Consider the following 13,808-nt stretch of genomic DNA (forward strand, 5'->3'; position numbering starts at 1 on the left):
TTTCCAACATGGCACCCGCCAGCGACTTGGCATCAAAACAGCACTCAGGAACAGATGGGTGATGTCACGGATACAACGTCCATTTTTTATACTATGATGCCAACTTTCAGTACTTTCAGTGTAAGCCAGCACTTTTGAAAATGACTTCCAGTCAAGAGTGCTGTTATTACATCTGCAATGGAAAAGTTGTGATTTCTTGGGTCCACTACATCACGCGAAGAAGCACCCATTCTTTTGTTTCAAGTAGCAGTAGGTCTCAGTTCCACAGTAGACACACAGACGCTTCACTCCAACTTATATTAGCGGACTGAGCTAGAAAAATTTGATTTTTCTTTCTGTGATGTAATTATGATTTTTTTAAACTTACAAATAAGTTTTCTCAAACGTAACTTCCTCATAAAAATATATTAAAATGTTTGTTTGTTGAACAGAGGTGGAATCAACAATCACTGATGGATCCAAGATAGTTGGAAAGTTGGATTTTCAGTTTTCCTGCATTCACTATGGCCTGCTGAAACTAGATTGGTAAACTCTGAAATATACTGCAAGTGAAAAGTAGACCATTTCCCTTGCTGAAAATTCAGACCCTGTGTACAAATTCTACATTTTTATGGAGAACCTGTGAATAGAGATAACAACAATGGTAGCCTGATGTCCTCCTACATGTCATTCAGAAGCCTCAGAGCCCTATCGCCATTGGTTTTGAATTTAGATCTTGAAATCTCTTAGAGGGCCCCAGCGGAGGATAACAGGCTACACTGAGGGCTCATATGGGATTAAACAACCATTGATGTTTCTAAGAGCTTGTCTCTTTCGCCTTTAAAATTATAACTCAAATCTAAAACTGGATTTTGAAATGCTCAGGTACACTATTTATGATGCTGAGAGGGAGATTTTGAGTATAACTTTAATAGTAAAGATTTGAACTCTAACTTTTGAGTTGTACTAACACTGAGTGAGTTATGCATTTGTGTCTGTGTGAATGTACTTGTGTGTAAGGGCTGCTTCCCTTGCAAAGGTACCTTATATATGTAACACACAATGAGATACCACGATATTCAAAAGGATTTTTCATATTAGTTGTGGTTTCACAATTTATTCAATTAATGACCCTTAACACTTCCCCATCAGAATGGTGCATACATAAACTGTTTGTATTAAGAGAATTTGCCCCGGGCCTGCAAAGTTAACTCAGTGCTACCTTGCCATACCCTGCGTTCTTTCAAATGGACAGCAGAGAAGGAGTCCAATAAATTACAGCTTGTCCAACCAATTGCCGCACATACAGTTAAGCCTATAGGGCAAAGCAAGCTCCACTTCATCCCAGTGATGAGTGACTTGATTAGTTAGGTAGGATGATGACAGTGCTGAAACCTTCAGTACTGCAACTTTCAGCAAGCTGCATTTCATTTCCAAGAGGATCTGCAAACCTCAGAGTAAAAGTCCCAGCTGCACACTACTTAAGCACTTCAACACTGGACCACATCTGTTTTCAACGACTGGATCACCATCTCCAAAATGCCAACAGTTGCCAGCGATACAAGCTCTCCCAAATACAATTGTGTTTCTGAAGTTGATGCAGCATTATTTTATCCCCAGAACTACTTCTATTTTAGTGCCACCGTACTTTGTGCTGGCGACCAACATTAGCCACTTTAGTGCTGGATAGCCCCACAGAGGAACAAACGAGCACATGTAAAACTTGTTCTTTTTCATAAGACAGCTCTGTTGGCTGAAAAGTACACCCTGTATCAGCACTCTCAGCAGTGGACAGCTCTGTGGCTCAGCACACTGACAGGATTCATGCACTGTGAGCACTCTTGCCATCAGGCATTCATCCAGGATCCTGTGACACCTATTAAACACAACTACCCAGAATTACACATGCATAAAAGTGGGTATTTTGAGGAATTTTAATGTGTTACTATATTAAGATGGTGAGAATGGGTTATGGTAGCATGGTACATGGCAGTAGCTCCAAAACATGCTCACAATGAATGAGTGCATTTGTCGTGTCCAACATGCTCATCATCTTACTCAACTGTACTTGCATACAAACATTTATGTAGAGCAGGGCACATCAATTTTATCGATTCATTCATATTTGTGGTAAAGGACCATTTTAAAAATGAAAATCTAGATGTTCTCTTGAACTTACTCTGCCGCTCCCCTCAGGCTCCCAAAGTTCAAACCCTCCCCCTGACTTTACTTTATACAGAGACACACACAGCTACATGGCTTGTTCCCAAAAAGACACTGGGTCACAGACTTATCAGTCGTTTGGAACTGTTTCGGTTTTGCGACATCACACCTTGGACAAGCAATTGACTGCTGCAAAGTTTGCTTAAAGGCTGTTGAAGCTACAGGCAGCATCACGACCAATTTATTTCAACATCTTAAACAGAGACATGTAGCCAAGTGGGAGAAATGTGTCTCACAATGAGAGACAGCCCACGAACAGCCCACAAACCTTTAAAGCAGCCAACATTAGTAGAACCATTTCCCCATTACATCACATATGACAAGAAAGGGACAGAGTCGAAAGCTATTACTGATGCAGTCAGTCTGCATACTACTAAAAATACTGTTCTTCTGCGAGTAGTGTGTTTCTTTAAGAAGGAAAAGAAAAAACAATTAAAATCGCAAATAAGGTTTGGTTTCCTTTTTTTAGCCATATTGTTAAGCCCTACGTCTTATAACAGGAAACACAAATTACAGCTAAGGCTGATTTATCTAGACTAAATCATAATGGCATCACACCATCAACAGCCACTGAAAAGCATTGTTACCACAATAGTTCGATTAAGAGATTCCTTTACTTGATAAGAGATTCCTTTACTCGTCCCACAACAGAGAAATTCAAGATTACCTTCTGGTCAAGCTTTTAATCACAGATAATAATCATCAAATCAATGTTGTTGATGTTAATATTATTTAAATAGCTAGCCAGGCTCAATACTCAACAGGCAACAAAGGTTAACCTATTCAAGTCCTAACTAAACCTTTCTGGAGTCCCTGAGCTCCATTATCTCGTAGATTCCTCTGAGCTGCTGTAGACGTCTTCCTGCTGTGGACGATCTGGACTCCAGCTGATCCGGACATGCTGGACTCCAGCGGCAACAGCTTCTACGACTCGTCTCATCACTATCACTTCTCTCTCTTACTCCCCTCTATCTGTCTTTCCAGACCCAACTCGGTCGAGGCATGATGGCTGTCTAACATGAGTCTGGTTCTGCCTGAGGTTTCTGCCTGTTAAAAGGAAGTTTTTCCTCACCACTGTAACTAGCTAAATACTGCGATGTGCAATGCTCATGATGGATTAAGGTGGGGTCAGACTGAGTCTTACCCTGTCTTGAAGTTGGGTCTCTGTTCATAATTTGACATAGAGTGGTCTAGACCTCCTATGTTTGCAAAAGCGTCTTGAGATAACATTTGTTGTGATTTGGCGCTATACAAATAAAGATTGATTGATTGATTGATTGATTGATTGATTGATTGATTGATTGATTGATTGATTGATTGATTGATTGATTGATTGATTGACTAAACAGTCGCTGAATGTAGAACCTTTTTCCTTACCAATTATGGAAACCTGAACCTTTGGTACCTTCACTGTTCACTGTTTGTTACCACATATTTCCATACACAACTTGACTGCACAATTTTAATATTTCCTGTTTGCTACTCTCCAGTAAACTATTAAAAATATAAATAAGGCTTTTCTTCTTAGAAGTTATCATAAGCAGGATTTGTTCAGTGTTTAGTCAGATAAATATGGGATCATTCACCAGGCAATAGCTCCAATGTGTTTAGTTTCTCAGGTTTACAGAAAGTGAGACTGAACAGAATGTTTAATTTCAGCATCTCAGGGAAGCAGACAACAGAGCTAATGTTGGGGGTTACTGTTGTGGTTGGTGGCAGGTCCATTCTGCTGTAGAGCATTAAGCACCTGCTCAGGCAAGGCAAATTACAGTGTGTATGAGAGTGTGTGCATCCAGGAACGTGTGTGTGAATGATATGTTGCTTTAAGTTGTTGATTTTTGCTAACAAGGACCCTATGCAGAGCATATGCTACGAGCAGCTACCACAAGTCTAGCTGTGTCCCAGAACCTCAACCACTACTTCATCCCAGATTGAAGGGATCTGTTATCTTTTCTTGATTTCTGTATGTGTGTTCACACCAAATCAAATCAAATGTTTGGATGGAGGCAAAATCACATTCACACGACTTCACATTCACAGCATGAATCCATCAACTCTCCAGAAAGCTTGAAGTTTTACCAGAAAACATGTTTCCGAACATTTGGAGAATGGAGCTGTGAGAGACGGCTGGCTTGTCGGTAAGAATGTAGTCTTCTATACAAATCCTTCTTTCCTTGCGCCATAATTGCAGCGCAGGCCGACCAGATGCACAGGTCTGTGTCCTTATATGGTGGTTATTTGCTATTCATGGGCGGGGATTTATGCTAATTGATGATCACCGGGAGCTTTTTGAATTGCGAAGTGTATGTGGTTTCCGGTATTACCAGAGCCAGCTTCAAGTGGACACTTGAGAAACTGCAGTTTCTAACACTTCCGCATTGGCTTCAATTCTCACGGCCGGAGGTTGCCACTTTGTCAGAACTGAGCTTTAAGCTCAACATGTGAATAAAATTCATCACAAGGGTATAAGCATGAAGATACTCATTGGCATGCTTTTAAGATTTGATGGGTCCTTCCAACAGTAGTGATTAATCAAGGCTCCTCTGAGATTTGAAGGAGAAGGCTGGTAATATTTTATATTTTCATTTCAAATATTCTCAAAAGGAGATAAAACTAACAACAGATGTATTCTTTGTATCCAGAGCTTGATATATCTTATTCCTCTGTGTCAAAGAGCTCCATTTTAAAAACAGTCTTCAGTAGTGGGCTTGGGGCTGAGAGTCACAGGCAAGGTAGAATTGTTTTGTTCTCTTTGGATTTGAAATTTAAAAAATAAAAACAAGGTATAACCCTGTCATGTGCACACAAAAAAAACTGCATATGATGAAGCTATTTAAAAATACTGTGAGCATTTAAATGATTCTCCATGCTGTGATCTTGGCAGCTCCTTGTGGCTTTCTTGAAGCCCTATCTCTCCATTCAGTGTTAACAAGCCACTGAGGAGGTAAGGGTGTTTAAACCAGCTAGAAAGGTAGAGGGAGATCAGCTGCACTTCCACACACATACACGCACACTCTCTCTCACACACGTCACAGAAGATCATTCTGCAGTAATCTGCTGCATGTGTGAGTGTATTAGGCTGTGCAGGGCTAGGGGCTTACTGCACATGCTGCTTTATATGCTCAATTAGCTTTTTTGAACAAGTGTGTACCTCTGCATCAAGCCTGTGCATGTCTGTGCGTTTATGTGTGTAGATACTGTATGTGTTCATTGACCCTTTCAAGCAGAAAGGACAGTAGAGATCACTCAGAGGTTAAACGCTTTGTTTCTTGACATGTCATCAAATAAAGTATGGTGTCCCTCTTTTCCTGTCTCAACCCTCTCTTCTTACATTCACACCTCTCACTCCCTCCCTTCCTTGGTTTCTCTCTCCTGCAATGAGCGCCACATAGAGAAGAAAGCTCTGTCGCAGCATTATCCTGAAAAGCACAGAGGGGGAAGGGGGACCCTGGTGGATATATTGCCTATAGCGCAACAAAATCACTACAGTGGGAGGGGGAGAGTCAGAGCAGTGCTAGAGGTTTCAAACAGGGGAGAACATGTTGAAAAATGTCAAGATATAAAAAAAAAGGTGGTTTTGATAACAGCTACCGTGTGTGTGTCTGAAAATCACCATTTGATTGTCATTTTTTTTGCTGAGGGTGCATTAAGATCTTGAAGTGATGTTACCATCTTGCTACCCAAGGTCACAAGCAGTGTACCTGCTCCATAAATAACATTGGCTAAGTCATGGTTTTTGGGTGAATTGGTCAATAAATGGGGCCAGTTTCCACCCACTGACCAGCTGTCTCACCTAAGCTCTTAAAGGAACAGTTCAGAATTTTGGAAGTGTATTTTGCTCTTCTTTTTTTCAACAGTCAAGGTGAAGATATGATCACCAATCTCATTCAGTTTTTTTTCAGGCAGTGTTTTTTATCACAACCCTGATTTGCGCATAATGCCCTCATCATAGTTCAAGTACAAAATGTTTTTATTTAGATTTATTTTAAGAACTCAAACTGTTCAAAAAGTGAATCATGTTAGTACTATTTTTTAAGTTAATTAAATGTGCATTTTTACCACCACTCAGAGCGACACACACTAAAAGGTTTCCCGCTACTTTAACCATTACTTTTAGATAAACATCTTAAAGCTAGGGTTGGTAGTCACGGAAAACTAGCATGAATTTGAATGAAGCATTTCCTCAGGACTCAGTCTAACCCCTCCCCCCTCCCCTCGGAGCTCCTCCAAAACCAGCCCCCCCGGCTCACATGCACGAGAGCTGCTGATTTGCAACCATATGATCGTTACTGATTCAAAACCGGTTCTCAGGACATCGTTTGTGTTTCGCACTACGTCAACTCATGTCTGACTCAGCGGTAAGAAAACACCAAAACATCATTATAGTGAAAGTTAAAAACACAAACAAACATGAAATGTATGCGCATGAGGCGGGCAGAACGGCAGGACGGGATTTGATTGGTTTCATCATTTGGCTCCTGATGGCAGGGATTGGTTAGTGTTTTCCCAGGTTTACTCCAGCGGTAGATAGCAGCTTTTTTCACTCTTTTTTAAGAACACATTATGTATTGATTGCCATCTTGACATAAGTTAATTTTAACCAGTATAACAAAAAGTGTATCTAAATCTAACTACCAACCCCAGCTTTAACTATTCATTAATACTTTGGATAACTGTCCCATCTATTTCCAGACATCTTTAAAATAACTATTAACATTTTCTTTAATAGAACATCCCTGAGTGCTCAGGATAAAATATGTATCATTATCCATGGCAACTGTAGCATAGCTCTGGCACTGCAATCTGGCAGAGCATGAAGCTGACTTTTTTTCAGCTAAATTAATCAAATGACATAAGCTGACCATTCACTAAGCATACATACAGTGGAGTGTATCTTTTCACTAGCAGTCCCTGCAGTGCACATACAGTGTGGGCTGTGCGACAGAGGCAAAACAAGACATCTATCTTATTTTGGGTTGGTTTCTCCCGATCATGATGGGACATTTCAACATAATTTTACACCTGGTGTAGCAACTTCCAATGATTGTATTGTTAGCAGATTGTTACTAAAGTACCCTTATTAATGGACTGCACTGAAGCAGTCACAATACTAGCAAAGTTAAAAGATGGTAATAGCCACAAGTTAAAGCTAAGTATGATAGCCTGTTGTCTTTATATACAAGCCTCACCCTTTGCGGTACACATAGAAGAATTTCCTTCAATTGCAACATTTTACAAAGAGCGAGACATCAGTAAAGCTATATGCTACAAAGACGTAGAGGAGTAAAAATCATAAACTTAGATAACTCTACCTCACAACCAAGCCTCTCAAAATAAGGTCAAAATAACATGTGTGTGGCCGTACAGTAAGTGTGAGTTTGTGTAGGTGTGTGTGTTTGCCACTGTGTTGGTATTTTTTTCTTTCCTTGAGGGACGAGGAAATGTCATCACACCCCATTGTGTGAAAAAATGGAGAGAGATAGAAGTAGGGAGAGAGAGAGATAGAGTAGGGGGAATGTGTGTTAGACGGTTTTGCTTACAAAGGAGCACCATTCAGCTGAGACGTCCACCTGAATGAGGCGAGCTGAGACGCACTGCCTGATCAATAAACGGATACGAGCATCCCAGTCTGCCAAGCTCAGCAGAAAACAGAAAGAGGGGCAGCGGGAATAAAAAGACGACGGGATGCAGAAAGTGACCCCCATCCTGTTCTTCCCATTCCACCTTGCCTCTGACTCTGATTTTATTCACCACCCCCTCACCAAAAACACCTCCCATGCCACCCCCCATCTCCCTCCCTCCTCCTCTGCAGCAGACTAAAGCGCAGTCAGCTACTACGGGGACTGCAGTGTTACGCTATAGCACAAGCAGAGAGCTGGAGAGAACCAGAGGAGGGGGTGAAGTAGAGGAGGCTAGGAAGGAAAGGACGGGGAGGGGGTTGGGGGGCTGAATAGTGATAATAAGCAATCCAGCACTCAGCTCTGAAATCGGGGTAATAAAGCAGCACAAGCTGTCAGTGGTGATGACGAGGAGGAAAGGAATGGAGGGAGGAATGTGTAGACTAGAGTAGATAAGAGGACGACAGGAGGGAGAAGAAAGACAGGGAGAAATTGAAAATCTTGCCGTTGTTGCAAAGATGTTGCATATACTAAATGGAGGAACGAATTAAATGAACCAATGGTCGAGTCATTCATCGCCCATCGCTTTTTTTACATCTTCCTTTTCCGTCTGATTCAGCTGAGACGTTGGCAAGGACGAGCAGCTTCGCCCTCAACGCTCTCCAGTGAGCTAATCAGCTAAAACCGAGCCGGTCGCCTGACCTCGGCCAACCTGAGTGCTGCTGCTGCGCTGGCTGCCCCCACCACACTTTCCAACCTATCTTTATGTCAACGTGCTGGCACAGAAAGTATTGACTGCAACACTTTCAATTCAAAGTCACCTCAGCTGTCAAACTGATTCTTCTCCATCCCCCATCACAATGCAACCCCGGTGAAATCTGCCCTTCTTTTACTGCCCCCCCCCCCCCCTCCCTCGGTCAGGTCTTCGGTCTTCGGTCTTCTTCTCATAATGCAGTATGCACAAACTTCATCCTTACTTGATGGTAGATATTTCCCTTCCATTGTAACCTGAACACCTGCTGTTTTCCTTTTTTCAGCACTACACATTTACATGACAAGTACATGCACAAACACATACTCAAGTTATCTAGATTGCTGAGAACCTCTAAAGGAAGCAGGCAGTTAATTCTAACCTATGCGTGATCTCCCTCTCTCTCTTCCCTCCTTTTCCTTGCCTTATAAAAATGGGATTCTTTAAGGTAAGAGACATTTTTGATGCTAAAGCAAAATAGGTAAAGGCTTCTTGATAATGCACAAAAATTGTTTTCATTTCACTTTTGAGGTGTGACAAAGCTGCACTGAGCAGCTACAGTGAGGTATTGCTACACATTCAGCTGCATTTTCCAGTCATCAGTGCAGCTGCAAAGCTGCAAGTCCTGGACCACAATCTTGACGTTGGCGATTCTGCAAGATGCCAGATTGTGTCACATGCCAACTTTTTTGACAGTCTGACTATTCAATACCTATTTTTGAAAACCAAGCTGATGTCAGACACATTGAGTTTCAAGTAGCTCTAATGCAGATGCATCTTTGGCAATATTAGAAGATATAACCATTCTGGTCAACAAACATGTGGGAGGTAAGGTGACATACAACATAGTAGAAAGATCAATGTAGCCTGGATGGATGGATGGATGGTTTGATGGAAGGATGCAAGTCTTTCTTCCAGGAGACAAGGGTTCGAGTTTGATGAGTAATCAAAAGTTAGTATTTATTTATGCATTTATTTTCTTACTTACTATGACCAGTTAAACTAAACTGAGGATTTTTGGTACCTAAACCAAACAACAAAAGGCTGCCGCAGATTAGGTACATGTTAAAACTGAAGGCAGAGGGGAAGATACCAACAACCACTAAGGCAGACAACTCAGTCTTTCAGAGTCAATAAGCCGTGTCCTCGAATATAGCAGAATCTACAAAAAAAACACACCAAACTCACAATGATCCAGGTCAGCGCTGGCTCTGCAAATGGACATAGATTTTTGGAGATAATTAAGCAGAGGATGGGGAAAGTATACGCAGTTCAGAGATGGTGGACTGACCACACAATTGGGAGGAGAGTGGAGAGGTGGAGAGGGCAAAGAGTCAAACACTGAGTTCACTGGTAGGAATGATATTAAGATTGTAAAGCAAAGAAGAATAGCACTGACAGACTCTCTTTTCCAAATAAAGATAATCATGAGAATCATGAAAAAAGAAAGTAAAAATTTAAACTGGCTTTGTTCAGATTGCTCACCAATCCAAGTGGATATGACCTGCCCAGGAAGTCTAGATCTCTAGTTGTTGTTCTCTTACTCTTCCAAAATGCTTATTTGATTGAATGCCTTTTAGCCAATCACAGGGTTCCACATCATCTAAAATGGAATATGGTAAAACCTTACAGAAAGGGAGAACACATTTTTACCAATGATACAATTAGCACGTGTAACTGGTTTATTATGTTCAAGAGTATTTCCTGCTTATTACAGTTAATGATCTATAAGTACATTTATTGTAGAAATCAACCATTATGACTTTTTGTTGGGTTTGGGTATAGGTGACTCATTTGCAGCTAAGCTCTGGAGCTCCTTCACTAGCTCACATTAGCTTTCTATTTCCCTGATATCTATTGTTCTCTCTTGGGAATCCAAGATGGGAATCCAAGAAAATCAACAAATTTAGTAATAGCCATAGGCCCCTGAAGGCAACTCAAGTTGAGGTAGGGCAATGTGATATTAGGTTATCGATCCCTGTTTAATCAAAATGATTGTAACAGCCACATTGCTTTCTCAAATTATCTGTGCCTTTCATTGCATCTATTTTAAAGCCTATGTCAGCACCATTGACAGAGATAGGTCTAGTTATCATTAGTTTAAATGCAACAGAAAACTAAGAAATGCAATAAATTACAGGCTTATTAGTAGTAGGTTTGGTAACAGAAAAGTTTGTCGCTAAACAACCAGATTTATTAAAGATTCAGTCGAAACCTCAAGGCTAGATCAAGCTTGTCGCTTCAAGTCTCTCAAAATGTCTGATTATATGTTGCACTTATATTCATGGACATCCTTCTTCCAGCTCTTTTTACACTTTTCTCAAGCAGTTTGCCAAAATATCTTTAGAATATACCTTTGAAAATCATGAATGAACAAATTCACCCCCTTTTGGCTTGTGTCTCACAAAAACGGTCACAGATACATCACAACAAATGGCCATAATTACACTCAAAATGTGCTTCGCAGTACAAAAATACTGAAACCAGAAACTGTTATGTGCTTTATTTTTTTTCTGATTCTAAATCAAAGTATGTAGCTGCCCTAGTTTACAATACCTAATCAGTCTCCAGACTAAATATAGTCCTCCTCTTATCAAGAGGCTGGGGAAAAAATCATAGTTGGGCAAATCTTTGAGTTGTTGGATGGCCATGGGAAGGAAATCCAAGCTCTCCCTCATAAGATGAACGCACTAAATTCCAATCCACTACCCTGTCCCTCTCAGTTTTTTCTCCACTTTTCCACATAAAGGGCAAACCATGTTGACAGATTCAAATAAAACTGTCCTTTAGGCTACAGGGTTGTTCAAAGACAAGATCTGCGTACTTAAGGTTTTAGCTGTTTTTGTACCCTTAAAGGCCTTCCTCTAAAAAGCTTTTCTTCGTCGTGTTGCATTCAGAATACTGCACCAAGGTCTTTACGCTGAGAGATCCTCTTTTTTCGTCATTCTTTTTTTCCTATCCACAATACATTCACGCTTTTACTGTAAAGCAATACAAAATTCATCAGCCAGATCAAAATCAGCTATAATTGTTTTATAAGCAGAAGCTTTGAATGAAACTTGATTCATGACTGTTGTGCTTGGGTCTAAATTAATATGTTGTGTGTTCTACAGCAAAGTCAAACAAAACCTGTCAAATTAATATGAACCAGTTCTGAAGCAAACAAACATACACTCTAGTACAAACACAAAAGTATGCATGCTCACCTGCTAGCACATACAAGAGAGTGTAAACAGTGATGCATTCATGTGCATATGCTTAGTTACAAAGAGAAAAACATACAAAAATTCAGCAACGTGATTAAAAGAGTGTGCAGTGCCTTCTGCATGCGGAACTGGATTTTTTTCATTCATCCTTAACATATTAGATAGAAGAGACAGTCGGATAGTCCTGCCTTACAGCAAGACTGTCCACCTGCATTTCACTGCATTAGTCGATAAGTCATACATTTGATTATTGGAAAGTTTAACAATTGACAACAATTTTAGACTGATAAGAGATAAATTGATTCTGATTGTGCACAATTCCTGATTAAATCATGATAACGCTGTTCAGTATTTTGCAAAAGAGACAATGTTGTATTAACATTCAGACCATTAAGAAAGAGAGAGAGAAAGGGGGGCTAAAAAAGGCAAAAGCCCTGGCTTTTCCCTATCAGTGAGAGGGATTTAAGGAAAGAAGCAATGGCAAGGTAAGTTAAGGGAATGAGGGAAACGTGGTAAGCAGAAGAGCACAGGGCTGTGCATTATGTAATTCAGAGAAGGATGAGAGAAGAAAAACGGTGGAAGAAAAACTAGCAACATATTTACACATTAACATCTATCTATCTATCTATCTATCTATCTATCTATCTATCTATCTATCTATCTATCTATCTATCCATCCATCCATCCATCCATCCATCCATCCAACCAACCAACCAACCATCCAACCACCCATCCATCCATCCATCCATGCGGTGAATTTTGGCACCCCCTACATTTTAAAAACACTTTACGGGTAACTTTACGCACGGCAATGCGTATAGTGGCCAAAACAGTGCCAGAACGGAGTGTGCGCGCGCTATAGAATGAAAGACAGCAAGAACCCAAGAATAAAGGGACGCTGGCTAAAAAGAGAAAGAAAGAAAGAAAGAAAGAAAGAAAGAAAGAAAGAAAGAAAGAAAGAAAGACGTGGTGTTGAAAGAATTGCTTCTTAATTGCTTAGACACTCACCCGTGCGTATTTGGAGGAGTAGGGGTCCTCGAACAGCGCCCACATATTAGGCTGCCACACCGACCACCACGTCGCCCTGCGGCCATCCTCTTGCATGCACAGCCGTTTCAGGTCACCATCAGCCCCTCCGGTGAGTGCCGGGTCATCTTCGGGGGCGTCCGGCTCGGGGGTCTCGAAACTGTCCAGGGCTTCCTCGGCGTCGCGATGCTGCCGGTAGTTCATCCAGCAGCACGCCTCCACGTCCGTCTCATCGATGCCCCAGAAGGCAAGCTCCTCCTCAAAGAGGGGCCCGCAAACATCATTGGGACAGTGGAGCTTACCGGTGCGGTAGTAGTTAAGGATGAAGGCGAAGGTGGCCGGGTGGCGGTCGAAAAAGAACTCGTCGGACTTGGGGTCGTAGTCAAAGTTGCTGTAAGCGTCGGGCTCGGTTAGCCAAGACAAGCGCGTCCCCGGCAGCGTCTTTAGTGTGCTCCGGTAGGTCTCGTGTCGGATCCCACCGCAGTTGATCACGATCTTCTCGCTATCTGACGCCGAGCAAGTCATGGCTGCGCTGGAGCATGCTTCGGTCGGTGCGCCCGACTGCTGCTGCTGCTGCTGCTGCTGCTACTGTCCGTCCCCATCCACCGCCGGTCCAAGCTCTGTATGGCTACAGTTATACCGTCCCGGCAAGGAGGCACAGGACCAACTGATGAGGAGGAGGAGGAGGAGGAGAGAGGAAGGAGGAGTCTGTGTATGTATGTGTGAGAGAGAAGGAGATAGAGTATATATGCAACTGTGTGTGTGTGTGTGTGTGTGTGTGTGTGTGTGTGTGTGTGTGTGTGTGTGTGTGTGTGTGTGTATTGTGTGTGTGTGTGTGTGTGTGTGTGTGTGTGTGTGTGTGTGTGTGTGTGTGTGGATGGATTTTGTGGGATGCGGATTTTATTAATCGATTGATTTTTTTTTTCGTTGAATGACTGAATACCTTATTTACTTCGGCCTACCTATTGAATTAACATTTTCAGATAACTCGATGGTGTTAAGGTG

At 41.6% G+C, this 13,808-nt stretch overlaps 1 protein-coding gene across 1 annotated transcript in view; it reads right to left on the reverse strand.

The window, feature by feature from the left end:
• LOC117831879 (potassium voltage-gated channel subfamily C member 1-like) overlaps positions 1-13,343 on the reverse strand; it is a 77,610-nt gene extending 64,267 nt beyond the window's left edge. Inside the window, exon 1 of the mRNA XM_034710769.1 lies at positions 12,786-13,343. Coding sequence (XP_034566660.1) covers positions 12,786-13,328 — 543 coding nt within the window. The 5' untranslated portion in view covers positions 13,329-13,343. The remainder of the gene's footprint in view (positions 1-12,785) is intronic.
• Between the last annotated feature and the right edge of the window lie 465 nt (positions 13,344-13,808).

This window comes from Notolabrus celidotus, chromosome 20 (assembly GCF_009762535.1).
Source record: "Notolabrus celidotus isolate fNotCel1 chromosome 20, fNotCel1.pri, whole genome shotgun sequence".
Taxonomy (NCBI): domain Eukaryota; kingdom Metazoa; phylum Chordata; class Actinopteri; order Labriformes; family Labridae; genus Notolabrus; species Notolabrus celidotus.